The sequence below is a fragment of the Daucus carota genome, chromosome 5, assembly GCF_001625215.2.
Source record: "Daucus carota subsp. sativus chromosome 5, DH1 v3.0, whole genome shotgun sequence".
Classification (NCBI taxonomy): Eukaryota; Viridiplantae; Streptophyta; class Magnoliopsida; order Apiales; family Apiaceae; genus Daucus; species Daucus carota.
In genome coordinates, this window is record NC_030385.2 from 8,713,003 (window position 1) to 8,732,713 (window position 19,711).

Sequence of the window (19,711 nt, forward strand, 5' to 3'; positions counted from 1 at the left end):
TCAAATCGGAATATATCAATATAATAGTATGTCTTGTGGAGTTTGCTAGTTCCATGTTCCAGCAATCTGCAATTTTGCATGTAAATATATATTTGGTTTTGTAATGTTTAAATTATACATTTGGTTTTGTAATGTTTAAATAATAACTTGCTTTCAAATTTTCAGTATCTCACACACATATATATCGCATTGCTCAAAACAGAACACCGTTAAAAGAAGAACAAAGAAAAGTACTTTGGAGTCGAACATAGAATCTTATCTAAAACTTTAATTAAATCCTAACTTTAAGCTAATTAACCTTTTATTATGCATAATAATAGTATCTAACATGTTTAGCAACAATTATGTATTAAAAATAACATGATTCTATGTGATATTAATCATGTAAAGATTATATATATATGATTCTATTCGGGATTATGTTTTGGATTCTATTCTGGATTTTATAATATTTCATATTAATAATTTGGATGAGTTTGGATGTTTGATTTCATATATCAAGTTTAATTGGTGTTTAAATATGTGATTATGATTTGACAAATTATTTTTTATGAAAAACAAAGTGTTATGATAGTGGTCTGTGTTGTTTTTTTCTTTAAAATGTTCTGTGTGGAGTGCAACTCATATATATATACTCCCTCTGTCCCTCTCATTTGTTTACAGTTACTATTTTGGGATGTCTCTCTCATTTCTTTACATTACCATAAATAGTAAGTTTTTCTCATCATTACACCCACTATCTTCCCCCACTATCTCATATTTAACAATAAAAACTACTATTACACCCACTACTTTCCTCCACTATCTCAAATCTATTATTAAATATTGATAGGTCCCACCACTTTACCCATTTTTCATCTAACTTTACTCATTTTTCATATATTGTCTTGGTCTCCGTGTCCCCCTCCAATGTAAACAATTGAGGGGGACGGAGGGAGTACCATTTATTTTTCTTTTTTACATGTTAGCATACGAGTGTAAAAAATTTCTTCGATTCAAATACACTCTTATTCCGGGACAAACCATCATTAAATATAGAAGCAATTGGATGTAGAGGCGTTTGGATGACATATGAGAACATAAATTGAGAACGAGAATCAGTCGTCAAAAGAGTAGAACATGAAATTTAGTATTAATTTATCAGAATGTGAATAAATTTTCTTGTTATAAGTATAAATACATATTATGTTATTCGGTACATGACTTGTTACAAATGGTTTCAAAGAGTTGGTTAGAAAAATCAAAAAAATTTGCTGGGAGGTGCTCCTAGTTCTTATGCTCTCAAATCTAAATAAAATGAAAAATTATATCATATTTATCCTGTACATCATACATGACTTGTTTCAAATAATTTCAATTGGTTGGAAAAATATCAAACAAGAATAAACAGATGTTAGATTAGAGATTAATATTTTCATCGAAAGTTAATCAAAAGAATTAATCAATAATAAACAATATTTATTATATTATGTAATTTATATTATATAACATATCATTTGGAAAAATTTATTTTATGTTTAATCATTTTAAAACGAATTAAAGAGATATTTTATTTTTTTATATCTTATATAAATTTAATCAAAAATTAATCAGTCGAATCAACTCATGTAATAAAATTCGAATGAGTTGGTCAAATAAGCCTCAATTATTGGGCTTACACTTCGTAGAAATATACTCTACTCTTCACTAGAGAGCACGTATGCACGTTTCTATTTATTTATTACTATTACAACTGCCGGTGACTTGCAGGCTGTCGTAGCCTTTAAATATGTGCAGCGATCCAGTCTAGTCTTCCACTGGTTTATCAGTTTTGAAGAAATCCATTACGACTTTGTAAACCATAATTCGATATATATAGGGCGAGAGATGACACTTAATATCAACCATAACATTGTACTACATCACAACTAATTGCATCTCACACAAGCACAAATGAATTCCAAGGAACCGAACACCACCTCCTCCTTTCCTTCTTTCCCTTCCACCAGGTATCTCTCCCTCCCCCTTTCTCTCTCTCTCTCTCTCCCTCTCTACCGCTCTCTCTCTCCCCCTCTCTCCCTCTCCTCTCTCTCTCTCTCTCTCTCTCTCTCTCTCTCTCTCTCTCTCTCTCTCTCCCTCTCTCTCTCTCTCTGTTGTGTTAAGCTTGTGATTATCTGTTGTTATGGGGTATAGTTGACAATAGTCAAACCAATAGTAGTAGGCTAGCTGCTCAACAAGAACTGAAGTGATTTGCAGGTTTATCAGCCAGAGCCTTTTTTCATGTTCACATTAATCTTATTACTGCCACACCAGTCCAAATAAACACGCTACCCGAGTCAACTCGGTCACACACTCAAACCAAACTCGCCTTTCCCCACTTGTTTAATTAAAACACCATTCAAATCCAGTGTACTCAATCCGAGCCCACTAATTGAGTCCACCGATCCGTCCAACTCGTTCATCTACTCTTTTGCTTGGTGTTCTCACTCAACTGCAACACCATAATTCTCGTCACTGGTTAAACTTGACCAAAATCACATTAGTTGTCTGTTTATTTATTTTTCTGCCAAATAAGTGATTTATTTTTTAAAAACAACGAGTCGAACAAGCTACACACGTTACATGTCCTTTAAAGCTACCGTTAAGTGGCTAAATTAAGTCCTTATCAAGGGTTTATTTTTTTACAGAAATTCATATTTTCATTATGTCGGGAATAAAAGGTTTATCTCAAAAAAGGTAGAGTTTCGCCTATTTTTCTGAAATATAAATTTAGCCAAGCGACCACAATATAATTAATTGAAAATAGAAATATATTGTTGAAAATAGTTATACAAGAAACAGACATATTAACATTAACATGAAATGATGACACATGTATAGATGGTGGTCGAAGGAGACGGTGGCTGTAGTGACCGGAGCAAACAAGGGAATCGGCTATGCCATGGTGAAAAGGTTGTCGGAATTGGGAGTGACAGTCATCTTAACAGCCAGGGATAATGCAAGGGGATTGAAGGCTGTTGAAACACTAAAAGGTTTAGGATTCGATGTGTTTTTTCATTGCTTGGATATTTCTGATCATGCCTCCATCTTGGACTTTGCTTCTTGGTTTAAACATCAATTCGGACAGCTTGACATACTGGTGAGTTTCCACATTTATTCAAACATTTCAGATTATTTTTTTAATAAATATGTTGCAGATTTATATTTAGTGGTTCAAGTTTCTTTTGCATGGAACATCACATAACCCACTTGGTAGGTCAACTGTGACATGCTATAAAGTCATGGCCACTGTTTTGGATAAAACTGATACTTCAAATCATTGTGGGTTTATGAGTTGTTATTGTTTATTACTAAGATCTTACATCAAATGAACTTCATTTTCAACCGTCTATCACAATTTCTTATAATGGAATAGATTAAGGCACCCTGAGGTATTTGGCAAGATTTTAATACCTGGTGATGGGGGCGTTAAACCTGTAAAAGTGTTCTTCATTTTTATTTCAGGAAAAATTGTTGGTTGTTCTAAAATGTCAAACCATTTATAAGTGAAAAATAATTTTAATTTATTTATTAAATAATTTTTTGATACTTACAATTTGTTAGATTACTATTATAAATATTTTAAAAATAATCATTTCTATTCTGAAAATCACATTTAAAAATAAAAATAGCTATCAAAAAATTTAGATATATAATTAATTTAGTCCAAACAAGGTGAGCAGAGATGAGCTTCCCCAAACATGCACATTGTTCTTCTGTTAGATATGTATATGTATATCTCGCCGGTACATTTGTACACTAAAGTGGTTTATGTTTTATGTAGAATAATATTATGCAACATGTATAGAATGTTATATTTTGTCCAAATATTGATATCTTAGCCTAAATAAATTTTGTACATGATTCTGAGCAAATCTTATATTATCTAGGTTCTCAGATGTATATAAATTTGATTTTTAAATGAAGTTGGCTTCATATTTTGTGTGATATTAACCTCTTTTGACTTGTTTTATATTTCACATAAATATATGAGTTTATATATATTTCTAAAATTTTGTTATATATTTTTTCTATATAAGGATTTATTTTATAAACTAAAATCCAACATTTATGTACATCCACTTAATTGCACAATCATATATATACCAACCATTTTCTTCGTTTTCGGGTTTGATAAGTACTTTTTGTCGAACTATTTTCTTAGATTCTGGAATTTGCTAACTACCTTCTTGTCCTAACAATTTTCTAAGATGCTCTAATTTTTTATATATTTTCAAAATAGTAAAATTTTGTCCTAACATTTATCATCTATCACTAAATGTTTTCTTAATATTATTATGTGTTATTGTGTTTCCTAACAACTTTTAAATCGTATTTTCCATATTTTGTTCGAATAGAATATGTTATAGTAAGAAAATTTACATTATGGTTCATTCGAGTTTGTATTCAGGTAAAGCAGTTATAATTAAGAAGGAGAAATATAGATTGTTTTTACTCAGCATTATTTCCTAAATATGCCTTCAGAGTTTTCTTTTTAATCCGAGTTGTAAAAATTGATTTCAAAAATACAATACCGTGTAATATCATTGACAATCATGTTTGTAACCAAAATCAACTATATAAATATATTATTAACTCAATTACAACTTTGATCGTATTTTTGAAAATAAGTTTGAAAATATAAATATTTTTATAAATTTGCTTTTTTTAATTTTTCTGCATAACATTGAGACACGCTCTGCTCCTGTTTGGCTAGCTGTTCTGTGTAACTAAATGATATATATATCTTACTGTTACAGGTGAATAACGCTGCAATATCTTACAATGAGATTCACGAAAACTCCGTGGAACATGCAGATGAAGTTATACAGACAAATTATTATGGACCAAAGGCACTAATTGAGGCTCTCTTTCCTTTCTTTTCTCGGTCGATGACAACAACTCGAGTGCTCAATCTTAGCTCAAGACTCGGCTTGTTAAACGTAAGTATTACCCCTACAATCAACATCATTTTAGGTATTCGAATGGTATTAGAATTTACCGTCATTAATACATATTTTATGTAATTCTTACTATTATATATATTTTATAGAGTTTATCTAAAAAACCTTAACTCTAAAAGCATCTCCAAGGGTCTTATGTATATTTGTCATCTATAATATAATATATGGATAATCATCTAAAATTATAAGCAAGAGGTTTAAGGTTCACTTCAATGGTGTTATGTATAATTATATTATCTAAAATTATACATAATAGTTTTAGAGGTGTTATAGCTACCTTAATTTTAGTTATTTATATTTTTTTGCTAAGGGATAATGGTTGTAGTGTTAAATTTTTACCTATTATCTAGAATGTGCCACGTAGGTGCCATATAAGCATTTTTACCTAACAGGTCTAAGAGCATCTTCAACCATAGAATATCCTTAGCTAAAATGTGAGTTGGCATACCATAATTAAAAATTATAGCCAACATCGTCAAAAAAGTACACTCCAACCACGCCCACCTGTTGTCTATAATTTTAGCCAACCTCCTATGGATGGCTAAATTTGTCGAACCTCTACAGGTCTGTAAGAAAATCTGTAGGAAGATTGCACATCATTTATTACCATATTGAACTGATATATTCTATTTTAACAATTTGAAATATTAATAACATACTATTTTTAAATTATAGCCAACCAAGATAGCCAATACCATTGAAGCAAAATGTGTTACAGGTTCAGCAAATTTTACATAAAGTCTTACGGGTCCAATTTAGCCAACGATTATAGCCAACGCCGTTGGAGATGCTCTAATGCCTTGGAATGGAATGTTCTCATTATCTATAATTTTAACTAACACTATAATTGATTATTTATGTCCAATTTCTAAAGAATTGTAATAAAATTAATCATTATATTCTACCGTATTAAAATACAATATCTTGCTTACAAAATATTTCATTATAAAAATAAATTTCGGATTAAACACTTTTCTCAGCAACAAATTTTACATAATAACAAATTTATATAATTTTAACCGAGAACTTTACGCAATCCCATTAAAAATGCTCTTACTTTACACATGTACAATATTTATAATTATATTATAAATGTCGAACACATGAAAGTCTCGTTGACTGGTTTGTAGTTTGCTATCAATTATAATTAGAATGCTATATCTAACATTACATAATTTATTAATATTCAATATGCAAGATTCTACCAGATATTTAAAATTCGAATTTTCTAACAACGTATTCCATGTACATGAGTGACACTATAGAGTAAACCCACTTAGATAGGCTCTGGACAGAGGGTCTCCAAACAAGTTCAAGAGCCAATACTTTACCCCAATCCGTTCTCACTAGGGCCCACACCTGTCCACTAGGTCCCGCTTAGGCCTTGCTGAGGCTCACTTTCGGGTTTATCCTTGGGACCCACAAACCTCCCATGCTTTTAAGAGCATTGGTTCGCATTTAAGTTTTTATTTGATAGTTTGTACTGGAGTAAGACTCTACATGTATATATATAGTCTTATTATACTACAAACTCCCTTATTCTACAAACTAAAAACTCAAGTAGAATATCACTAATTTCTAAAGCAAGTACCACTAATTTCTCCAACAACCCCACCTCACCAATACAAATTAGCCTAAAAAGCAAATTAGCCTAAAAACTAAATACTAATTTCTGATCAGTTTTTTATCATTATTTTTAACTATAGAGATTACTAATTTGTACATAACATATCACTAATATATATATAGCATATCTCACGAATATAAATATAAATATATAGACACACACACACACACACACGTATATATCATCAACTTTACCCGTACTACAATAAGCGAACTCCTGACACCATTACCAACACTTTTTATAATTGGGCACCATCGGCTACCATTACTAATAGTCATCGCCGCTTGCCACCATATCTTACCACAATTAGCGACTACTTACCACCATTACACGCCTCCTTTCATCAATTACTACCATCATGGACCTCCTATTACCATAAATCATTAATAATCGACAACTAATAGTTAAGATAAGAAGATTTTCTCAATTATGAAAAATAGAAGTAACATATTTTACTATATAAAACAGTGATTAATATAGTATAAACTAGTGATTCATGTAGTTGTAAATAGTGATTTTGAAACAGATTTTTAGTTTTTATTTAAGCTTTGGTTTGTGTTTGATCACTAGCTTACACACACACATAGCCTTGTTCTACTAAGAACTCTTTTATTCTACAAACTACAAACCCAACATGAATATCACCAATTTCAAAAGCGAATATCTCTAACTTCTCCCTAATTCTGTGATTACAAATGCTTGTTACAAGGATGGATTTGGAGGTTTTCACCAATTTTTTTGACAAACATTATTTTTAAAGTGAATATCATTAAATTTTTGCATGGACGATATTTGACGTAAACAGTGCTATTTTCTTTTTATCATGATGGACATCATTATAGAGTTGATGTTTTAGCCTCTTCATTGTGAAGGTGGTTGTGATATATAATAATTTGTTAAATTGTGTAAAATGTTAATAATTTGATTTTTTAAATTGTTGAGAACAAATAATATTGTGTTTAGTTAATTTTGGCAGAGCTGTATTTATTGAATTATTGATATTTTAATTATTTTGACATAATAATTGCTAACTATCATCCACTGATAATATATGCTTTATGCTTGCAGAAGTTAAAAAATCCCGAAATTAAAAAGATACTTTTATACGAAGAAAAACTTTCTGAGGATTTAATTGACGACATAGTGAAATTATTTATCGATGACGTGAAGAAAGGGCAGTGGAAGAGTCGCGGTTGGCCTGAAAATTGGACGGAATATGCTGTTTCAAAACTAGCACTAAATGCATATTCAAAGGTATTGGCTAATCGTTACCAAGGGCAAGGTTTAAGTGTTAATTGTTTTTGTCCAGGTTACACTCAAACATCTATGACCCATGGAACTGGAAATTATACTGCGGATGCGGCCGCCGAGTTAGGAGTGAATATTGTATTGATTCCGGCTAAAGATTTACCAACCGGAAAATTTTTCTTGAGGTCTAGTCGTGGTGTATATAATGATGCTTATTCTAAACTATAAGGATGAAACAATATAATACAGGATAATGCATAGGGTTATCTATACTATACTATAATAAGCCAACATGGGTATAATTTGTAGTCGTACAAAATTTTGGTATGGTCATGTCTTAGTTATGTTTTTTTATTTGGTACTCTCCTTCTCAAACTAGAATTCTATAACATGTGCATACACTGTTAAACAATTTCATATACTAAAAACACTCATCATAATACATCATCATATAATATTTCAGGAAAAAATTATAATGATGTTAAAAATAAAGTTATAAATATACAATTTTGAATATCTTTTTTTTAAAACAAGATCCTTCATATAACTCTTTTTAACTCTAATCCGTTACACGACAAATATAGTATCCACATATTAATAACAACAAAATATTTATAAATAGATAATAAATAAATTATAAAAGCTGAATTTTTTCAAGAAAATATAATTAGTTAGTTAATATAATTTAATTAAAATTCAATTCATGAATACTAAAATACTAATAAAATAATATTAAAATTTAAATTATAAATAATAAATTACGAGTTGTATACCCGCCCGTGCTTCGCACGGGTTAAAGGCTAGTATTATTAATAGGATTTTGTGTATATGTTAAGAATGTCTAAGATTTGTTACTGATAATTATATATAATCGATCGATTTTATTCATAAAGTAAAACAATTATATTGACATTGTAAAAAAATATTTGTCATCTCTCGAACTTTTAAAATTTACCGATTTCAAGGACTATAAAAATACATATATAATCAACAGAAATTAGACAGGAATTAAAGAGACAATAACCTTTAATAATTTCAGGTGGTTAGGTAGACCACATGAGATCTATATATTTCTAAAATAATAAGCAACGCCAAGAAGATTCAAACAACTACTTAGTTTTATTGTAATTTCTTTTTATAAATTTGTCTAAGTGCTCTGAAGAAATTTTACTTGCATTTATTAAAAAGAAAACTACACAACTATACTTGATTTTATACATCTAAAGGTTAGAGTTCTAAATTCAAATATCATCATCTTTCACTAAAACTAGAAAGAACAACTTTCATGTTCATTCCATGTGTTGATATACTTTTGGCAATATTTGTCTTTGACATTTAGTTTAAATAATTAAATCCCATAACCTTTTTAATTGTGCACACTTCAAGACAAATCAATTTGACATTTAGTTGAGAGATATCAGGCTGATGGATTATAAGATAAATATCGGACATCCAAATATCAGATTTTTAGAACTGATAATTGGAGTACGTTGATAATCCAATACAATTAATTTCTCGAAGTATTATTAGAAGCAGTTTTTATGTTTGACAATGCTGCTTATAACCTGATGAAGAAGATTCCAATAAAGACTAATTTGACATTATCGATAGTGGATTTGAAGAAGGTACTTCAGGTCTTGATTTGATTTATTTCTCTAACTTGATAATCAAAGACAGAGAACTATGGAGATTTATAGATATATATCGAGTTACTACCGCACCAAATCTGTTTTGCGCATTAATGTTAGGATTTTAGAATTGAACAGGAGAGCTTGCAGTTGAATCTGGAAGAATCTCAAGTCAATAATAATCAACACATTTGAAGAACATGAAGGCCAAACTTCAAGGATACGCATAACACTGTTTGAGAGGTTTAGTCATGTTAGATCTAGAAGGAATCTTATGCTATATTCAAGACCCCGGTCTATAAAATCCTAGTGGGGATTCTTTGAGGGTTCAATTTGAGAGGTTATTTAAAAAAATGAGATGATCAGTATACACAATATTAACAAGTATCTTAACAAAAAAGGGTTGCTATACGTATGTTGAAAAAAGCCTTTCCAAACACGGATGACAAGGTTTTTCTGAAATCAAAGTGGATGTTTTGAGAAGCATCACGACATGTTCTTATGCTTATCCAAAAAAGGTGTGGGATGGATCATTTGTTGATGAGAATGATGAATATGATTATCTAGCTATCCTAAAAATCTATGAAGATTCTCCTCGTGCATTTAAAGTATTAGTTTCTCACAAGGGCATTGTATGGCTCTTTAATTGGTGTTGTTTAACAGATGGATGTCGAGTGCCACTTTTCCCCATCCGGGAGTTCCCATCTGCTTCAGGTGTGGACGAGCTAGAATCTTTATGTGGGGTTGGTTGTTCAAAGGACTTTATCTTCACCCCTTGCATCTTCATCTCCTCGAAAGCCCAGACCCAGTCTTCTAGGTCTGCATTAGTCGAGAATGAGTCTGCTGACATACAAGTCTTCTCTGAGAGTGAAAGTGTAGAAGAAATGGAAGTGCCTGTTGAGAAACTACTAGAAATGAGCTGAGGTAAATGATTTGAGGGAGAACTTGGAGGTTTCTAACAGATCTCCTTGGAGTATAGAATCTAAATTAGCTGTCTTGGAAGCTAAAATCACATCTCTTGCTTCTCTACATCTGAACCTTGTGCCTACAACTGAGGATCACTCAACCGAGGGGGCGATGAGTAAACAAGAAAAAGCACAAACTCAAGCTTCAGTGGTTGATAAAGGAAAAGTGAAGCTCATTAAAGAAGATGATATGTTTGCATTTGATGGAGGAGCTGAATATGAAGAATACATTCCATCTCATGTAGAACCGAAAGATGTAATTAGGGAAGCTGAAGACGATCTGAAGAAATGAGAGATACCACATGTCGATGAAGTTACTGTGATGAACTTGCATATCATGACAACAACTTGCCTCTGTATGAAATCGAAGTTGATGATCGGATGGATGTTCGTAACTTCAAGGATGAAGTAACTAAGAAAAAGAAACTGAGATAGAGGTTGGAAAATCAAAGAAAGATCAGAAGGGATATGAGAGTAGATGCTGCCTACAAGGTAGGAAATGATTGGAAAGCAGCAAGAAAAGTGTTTGGGTTGCCAAAAATTGAGACCGAAAACAATGACTTAGAAGTGAAACAATGACTTCTATAAGAATTGGAGTATAAGGTCATGAATTGATGGTGAATATGATGTGTGGAATTAAGCATCAAAAATGCAATTATAAGCATGTAACTTGCAAGTTGATCAAGAGTCTCTTTCTCTCACAGAACTTTTCGTAATCAAGAACAAGGTAATCTATACTGGACAAAAGAGCAATGAAATCTTCAGGAACAAGGTCGAGGAATGGATTGAGAATACGGGATTTGAAGTGCATAACAATCCTCATGCAATCAAGCACTTTAGGGATGGCATGATCTAGAATATAAGTCTCAAGGATGAAATCTTGTCTCGATGTAATCTGGACACAATGAAGTACCTGGAAGGACAACTCAGGATGAAGTGCTCTCATAATCATTAAAAAAAGAAATGCAGCTTAGTTCATTTACGCATATAGATTCAATCATGCTGCTGTCAGGAACCAAGATCTCAAAGCTATAAAAAGACAAGTTCAATACCCATTACCTCCATTTGATCCACTAAAAACTCATACACCAGAAGTTGTTGTTATTGTGAATCCACTGTCAGTTTCTGGCTATCTAACCAAACAGAGCCTTCCATCCTAAATATCGAGGAGATTAGTAACTTTCCCTTGAAGGATATAATTAAAGATGTGAAAAGAGTGAATGTGTCTACCAATAAAGGAGATAAGCAGGGTCTGTGGAAGTTGCTAGATTTGTTGTAGTTGAAGGGAAAAAAAATGAAAATCATGCATAATACATCAAGGGTATGTGGTCATCCGTCAAGGATCATCATAGCTATAAAAGGCATAACTATAAAAAGGCATGGAGTTGAAGTTGTCTTTCAGAAAAGTTCGGGAGCTCAGGAACATTCTATCAAGCTGAAAGAAAGATTCCAGAACCTTACACCTGTTAATGCGTTAGAGCAAGCTACTTTGAATGTCATAACTACCATACTGGAGATTTTTATTGAAGAAACAAGTTGAGCTCAAGGAAGAGAAAGCTGCGAAGAGAAAAGCCGAGAAAGCAACACCGGATGCCAAGACCAAGAAAGCAAAGAAGAACAATTCAAACTTAATGAACACTTCATGATTTTATATTTCTTTTGTTTAGAAATCTAGAAATTGTAATATGTGATCCAGACTGTATTTATTTATTGCCTATTTTAAAATAGTATCCAGATCTTTCACAGTTCTCAATATTAGACATTTACTAACATTGTTTCAGAACTTGGATGACCGGATAATCAATTTAAAAAATTGAATCATCCGTCTCCCACTTCAGTGATCATATTGTGACAAATCACTTATTTACATATGTATGTACTAATCTAGTTTTTCATATAAGAATAAAACATTTGTCTTTTAATTATTATTTTGTGCACGAAAGAGTTCATAATGATGTCATCCGAGTTTATATCTCTACTACAAATGAGTATGTAAATATGCTTACTAAGGCACTACGTCGTTCATCCTATCTTCGTTTTCGTTCCAAGATCAGAATATCCCTAGTGATGCATTCGTCTTGCATCAAGAGTGATGTCTTAAATTAATAATCAAATATAATTATCTCCTGTACAAAATACCAAGTGAACAAAATCTTATTAACTTGTTTATATCAACACTTTCACAAAAAGAACTCTTGACACCAATATTATTTTCTCGCCCTACTAGCTTGGAATTCCAAATATCTGTCGATCATGCCTAAATTAGAAACATCTAAACAATTCTCAAATAGAAGAATTAGATAAACAAGTCATGGATCGTATTCATGTCAAAATGACATTCAAGATAACTTTAATGAATAATTAGTTGAAGATCCACCGAAACAGTGAAGAAAATCAGCACCGCATTATTTTTAGACACGTACGTGCATAATTGCAGAAAAAAGTTCCCAATTACCAACTTTTTGAAGAAGTCGAATCTTTGATCAGAATCATATGTTCTTTTTCAATAATACATGTATGATGTCTTGATATCTAATTGAAGGTGGGAGTTCTGTCTACTTTTTCGTTGCTATGCCAGCTTTAGTTGTAAGTTTACATGGATTTTATGAAACAAACAAATGGTGCAGCACAGCGTTATATATATTTTGTGTTTAGTGGCATGCATATAGTGCTCTAGTCTCCCAAGCATTGCAAGAGGTCGTTCATCTGTGACTAGATTAATATGAAAGAACCAGTAGTATACTAAATAGCTAGGTATAGACTATGAACTAAAAAGAACGAACTAAAATATGTGGACTGGATTATCAGGTTAGCAAACCATCGGTGGTGTTTGTTTGCAAGAAGCAAACTATGATTCTGCCTTCTACTTTTCTTGACCCGTTTGTGTAAAGAAGTAGAAGCACTTTTTAAGCTGAGAATGCTAACTTCTCTCTCACAGCTTCTACTTATTTTCCAAACACTTTATTAACTTATTTACTTCTCACTTCTACTCCACTTTTTTACTATAAGCAAGAAGTCACTTCTTTTTAGCTAACCAACTCATATCTTGTTTATTTAAACTAAATTAGTCTACACGACCGGCCAGCTATGATCAAATCATTTGGACAAGGCAAAGGGCCTCTGACTGGCCAAACCCATGACTCAAAAACGACCAATCGAACTGCAGAACAAGACATCAAAGCACCAAGGTCGGAGTGATAATAAATCTAAACGGAGTCCTTTATATAGGTCCATAGACTTTTCTTTCATAGTATATGCGCCCTGACAGAATCTTCAGATTCCAGGTGACCGGGATGCGAGGAACTTGCAGGATAAAAAGAGATTCTTTAAAAAAAATCTTTAAAGATTTTTCAAAAAAAGAAGAATGATTCTTTAAAGAATTTTTGTAATATAATATTCTCTCTATTTTTGAATAATTAACATTTTATTTTCTAACACAAATTTTTTAAAATATTATTTATATATTTATAGTTATTATTTTTAGAATTTTCATTCTCTATATCACGTGTATTAAACTTATTCACAAAAAAGTAAAGAATAATAATTATATCTATGCGGTCAAATTACTTAAAAATATGTATGAAAAAGTCTAATATCAATTATTTGAACAGACCAGAGAAATTGTATTAATAAGTTTTTGTGGAAAATGTTGATACATCAGGACAGAGGACACGCACTTTAAAATTTATATATTTATATAAAATATATGTTCAAAAGTGTTCTAAACCTTTTTCTAGAATAAAATTTTGACATTTAAATTCTTATTAAAAATCTGAAATTTTGTAAATAAGTTATGTACGTATTATATAAAAGTGTCAAAATATGTCTACAGAGTACGAATTCTCTCAAACCCTAATATTCTATCTATTTTTGAAATAGTCATTGCTATCATCGAAAAGGCTTGCATTGATTTTAGCGGTGGTTGAGCCTCAAACTCTTTTGTTTATTTTATTTTTTATATTTTTTTCAATAATCTTTCTCGTTGAAGAAGGATTTATCTCATTTGGTTTGTTTTTTTAGATGTAGATCATCAGATCTTCCGGTTTACTTTATTATTCGATTCAAGCGAAGCTTCCAGTTTCAATTGTTAGATCTAATAAGTTTTTTTTTAGTTTTCTTTTTTTTTTTTCAATTTGCTTTTATTTCGATTTGTGATTTGTATTTTTAGGTTGTTTTCTCCCACTGGTGAGAGCTTTTTTTTCCGCTTATTAATTGTAAGTGGGATCTTGATTTGGTGATGAAAGTTTGTATGGAATCGCAGTTCTGGTCGATAACTCAAACGATAGGTCTATCATGGCACAATGAAGAGGGTACCATTAATTCAACGAATGCATGAAGTGGGTATTTGTATTTGCATATATATTTTTTTTCAAAATATACCATTTAACTGTCTTTTTATGAGAACATGCAATTGTAATTTACTTTTTGTTCGACTCGATCATTGGTGTAGATGCCATATGATTTTTTATTATTAAATGAACAACTTTGTTTAAAAAAAACGTCTACAGTGAAAAGAAGTCGGAGAAAAAGAGAGATGCAGATAGGGTAATTTTTCAGATATGTTATAATTGATAATTATTCATCTCATTTAGCATAGAATTATATTTTATTTGATCGTTTTTCTAACATCAGACACATCCATCCTGGTTGTCATAAATACAATACGTCGACAATGACACAAGTGGTTGCATGTTGCACCATTTGAATCATGTTCATGTGTGTGTACGACAATGGGGCTGATTAGATGCCCATTCCGAAGCCTGCTTGCTCTGGGTGCTCCACTAATAATTTGGCAATGCACCTTTGTTACTAACTCCATTGCATGAACGGCATGTCAATTTTTATATCTAATCTTAATCACTAAGTTACCACATAATTTCTTCACCTTTCTCATCAATTTTGACAAGCTTCTCGTTTGTTTTGTTGAAGAGGTTAAAAAGGATGTTTTGGTCATTATGATCTTACTTAAAGAACAACTTTCACATAGAGGAACCGTTTGGCTTAATTTAAAAAAAATCGTCTTTTTACTTAAAATAAAGAAGATGACTATAAGCGATGTATGAACTTCACTTAAGCTATTAAAAGTGTTTTAGTAATTCCATCTAAGTCAATTGAGTGTTTGATAATTTAAATTTATAAATTTAAAAAAATTTATACGAGAAACTTTGTTTATAGATAAAAGTTATTATATTTAAAATTTGAAAACTTCATAATAAATTGCAAATCATTAAAGAAGCTCCAAAAACTAACATTTTTGATTTCCAACTTCTGTGTTAAGAAAATCAAAAAAGCACTTCTACTTTTTTTGTCAAACAGCACATGAAAAGTAGAAATAATTTAAAATGCTGAAAAAATTCTTGAAGATTAAAAGAAGCCCCGCCGAACTACTTCAATGCTTTCGAAACAATGGACAAACGGTGAGCCTAGTGATGTATGATATCACGTATTTCACTCATTAATTGTGGTCACAGTGTTAAACATCAACAATTATTTTATGTATAAAAGTTTTAGAATTAATTTTAAATTAATATACATAAGGTTCTAGAATTAAGAAAAATGATTTATGATAAGTATTATCCATGTCTTAAAAAAGGCAGGTGTAGCTGGATTTCTCCGAAAGAAAAGAAAACAAACTCGGACCGTTCTCATTTCGAGTTACGTTGCGCAGTAGAAAAAGACAATAAATAACATCATGCATTTCTAAAGTACCAAGTTCGAGAACACTGCTCAAAAATCAATTTGCCTGATATCATTAAAACATTAGGGTCGTTAGAATTGTGATTTCTTAGGCTAAAAAACGTATCTTTGGGAGAGCAAAATAAGATGAGAGAACGACAATTGATTTGAATTTAGTTAAAAGGATCTCATGCCACCACCTATGAGGAAATTTATTTCGTCTCTCGTTTGTTTATATATTTTTAAATGTTTTGTAGATATTAAAGATATATATAAAATATAATTTCAAATATTCTATAAAAATCTCAATATTATATTTGTATTCTAGAAATTATAATTATAAAATTTTTAAAATAAATAGAACTTTCTTGACTAAATATAAAAAAATTGAACGAGATGCGTGAAGTTTATAACAGCAACTCTAACAGAGGTTGCCAACATATACATGGCAAGAAGTTGTCGATCAAAGTTGTCAACTTCTCATATAATAAAATCACATATGTTTTTCAAAAACATATATATCTCTACTTATTTTTATATTTTTCATATTATTATCATTTATGAATGGGATCATATTGACAATTTTTGAAGTTACCAACTATTGAAGTAGATTATTAACAAAAATTGCCAAAAATAAGATGGATGTGATAGGAAAGAGAATAAGGGTTTGTCCAGTGTGTGCCCATGGACACATGCTAAGTGCGGAATTTAATATGTTTGGGAGGTTTTGATTGGTGTGGTTGTTGCATTTGCAAGGGAGTCCACCATTATTAAGATATGAAAACCGATCAAAATCTTTCAAACTTGTAAAATTCCACGTTTATCATGTGCGTATGGACACACACTAGAAAAACCGATAGAATAATAATGGCCCTGTTTGGAAGTTAGAGGATTGAGCAAAAATTAGAGGTTTGGGCTAAATTAGAGGTTTGACCGAAAGAATCATCTAATTTGGGTGTTTGGTTGTTAGCGGATTGTAATAGCGGTTTGAGCTCAATAAGCTAATTTTCAAAAAGCTAAGTGGAGGAGCTTTTTGGATTAGAGGTTTGTGATTGTGTCTAAAAAAATACAAACAGTTAGTTCAAACAGCTAACTACCAAACAGATTTAGACAAAACAGCTAATCTAAATCCGCTAGTCAAAACAGCTAATTAAATCCGCTAGTCAAAACAGCTAATGAATCCGCTATCAGCTAACCGCTAACAGCTAATTCCCAAACAGGGCCAATATATAAGATTGATGTGGCAGAAGTTGACAACTATTTTGATAAACTCTACCAAGATGCTCATGAAGCAAAGCTTTAGTTTGCGATTAACAAAAAATATGAAAAACTGAGGCAAATAATCCCACATTTGGGTTTGCGTCATCCAATTTATATGCCTTTTTTCCTGCTGTTAAATCATGTGTGTTCAGTGTTCCTCCATATAACACGGAATACGTGTATATAAATTTGTGTCTGACTCCTTGTGGTTGTTGCCTATCCAAATTAAAACTTGCTGCACCTACCTTTTGTGTGAAAGATTAAACACATTGTGTTATCTCTTCATCTGCATAGAATCTCCAGGACAGTCGCTAGTGGTTTTTCAAATCACTGCATCTTTGTTTCAACACCACATTCTTCGCCCACTACTCGCCACTTAGTCACCTTATCATTTGTCTAGCTATATCTATATGAATCCGATCCGTCCCAACTACAATATATTAATATTTTTCGACCTTTTATTAAAAAACACAAGGATCAACTTGTTATCGAGTTTGTGCGTCAACAACATTTTGCGAGCTTCCTTATCGAGTTTCTTCACGTCCCACCTCTTGTATGATCAAGTTGGGTCGCTTGTGAAAGGATGCTTAAACACAGTGTTCAAGTTCGAGAGAAAAGAGCTAAAAAGTCACTATTTTAACAAAATGGGTCTTAATGTCATTTTATGAAAGAATAGCCCCAACAGTAATTTCAAAAACAAATTTGTAAAGTTGCGGTTTAAATTTTGTGAGGAAAACTCGTGTTTTCAGCTGAAAACCACGATTGCAAGGTGCGTTTTCAGTCGAAATCACAATTTAAAGTTGCGTCTTTGTTCACCATTGTAAACACGAACCGAATTTGCATTTTGAAGTGACATTTTGAACTATTTTTTCAGAAAGTGACAATAAAAACCTTTTTTTAATTAAATAATGACATTTCAAGGCAACACTCGAGTTTGGCTCATTCATTAACCAAGTCAGAGTTTAAACTGATCCTTTTTCTGAGTTGAAGACCGAATTGTTTATGAGTGTCTCTCGACTCATTTACGACCCGATTTTCTGCCCCAATAATCAAAATATCTTAACAATTATGAAATTTCCAGAAGGGCTAGATGATCTAAACATTTTGATGCTTCGAATCATTGGTAGGGAAATTCTTGGGCAAATAGCAGACATTTTATTTATCAGAAACGAATAAAATATTTGATATTGATTTTAAACGATACAATTATTTCTTGTTTTCCATTTTGATGTTTGATCATAAACTCATAGAACTATCAATTTACCTGTAAAATTCAACATGCTGCTAAATGGAAGTGCGATCGAATATTATACAGTTTTTTAATATGAGTATGCCTTTTCTGGTGATCAAGAACTAGATTCCCAGATTCGTATTTTATGTCAATATTCATCTTCCAATAAACTGAAATTATATTATAATGACCAAGTGCAATTGATAACAGTATGTTTCCACTCTTTAGTCCATCTGCTGATGCTAATTTTAGAATCTGAAATCCTTAATCTGTATGAACAGGAATCCGCATAAACGCACGCACTAATGGAGTAATTACAAGTGAATATAGGAAGGAAATGTATATGATTAACGTGTAATCATATACTCGTTTGTAAGACATATAAGCCTAAATTGTATATGATTGGATAGCCTAAGCAGTGGGTTTATCCTCTGTTGTCCTGAGACACCCGGGTTCGACGAACTGATCCCATTGGTCATCCTTCAAACTACAAATGCAGTTACCACTTTTCAAAGTGCGGTATGTATGATTGATGAAACGAACTGTGATTTCAGTTCCTGGCCAAAAGAAAACATTTCGATTGTGAAAACAGTTTGACATAACATACAAGTATGTTTTCCACTTTAAATCTGCAGAACATAATAATTTGGCATGAAACTCCTAACACGTACTCACTTAAATCAGAGAGATTACAAAAAAAAGATCATAAATCTTTGCAGAAGTTGATCTCAGAATAATCCCACCAAATCAAATCATTTCCAGGTCAGAATCTCCACTAGCATGCATCTTTTTGTGCAATGAAGAAACGTCAGCCTGTGTGGTGCCCATCCAACACTTAGCTCTCCGAATTGATTCCACGGGGAAACCATATTGGTGCTAACAATATTATTAAACACAAATGCATAGGCATGTATAATATAGTCATCAGAATATTCAAATAGATTCAGATATGGCCTTAACTGCAACTCATAGTAAGATTTTCACACGCTTCAAACTCTTTCCTAAAAAAAAAGGAATTTTCGTATTTATGACAAGTTTGGATACTGTTGATTCATGAGACTCATCATCATCTATAAATAAGAGGGGTCAGTTAA

General features: G+C 31.7%; 1 protein-coding gene across 1 annotated transcript; it reads left to right on the forward strand.

The window, feature by feature from the left end:
• Positions 1 to 1,695: 1,695 nt before the first annotated feature.
• On the forward strand, positions 1,696 to 8,211 carry LOC108220469 ((+)-neomenthol dehydrogenase). The gene is made up of 4 exons (XM_017394247.2): positions 1,696 to 1,988; positions 2,860 to 3,118; positions 4,779 to 4,961; positions 7,678 to 8,211. The coding sequence occupies exons 1-4, from the start codon at positions 1,933 to 1,935 to the stop codon at positions 8,083 to 8,085; spliced, it is 906 nt and encodes a 301-aa protein (XP_017249736.1). The 5' UTR covers positions 1,696 to 1,932; the 3' UTR covers positions 8,086 to 8,211.
• The last annotated feature ends 11,500 nt before the right edge of the window (positions 8,212 to 19,711 follow it).

Coding starts and splice junctions, on each gene's coding strand:
- LOC108220469 (XM_017394247.2), top strand. CDS start 1,933: ATGAATTCCAAGGAACCGAACACCACCTCCTCCTTTCCTTCTTTCCCT. Junction 1,989..2,859: donor CCTTCTTTCCCTTCCACCAG/GTATCTCTCCCT, acceptor ACACATGTATAG/ATGGTGGTCGAAGGAGACGG. Junction 4,962..7,677: donor CAAGACTCGGCTTGTTAAAC/GTAAGTATTACC, acceptor TTATGCTTGCAG/AAGTTAAAAAATCCCGAAAT.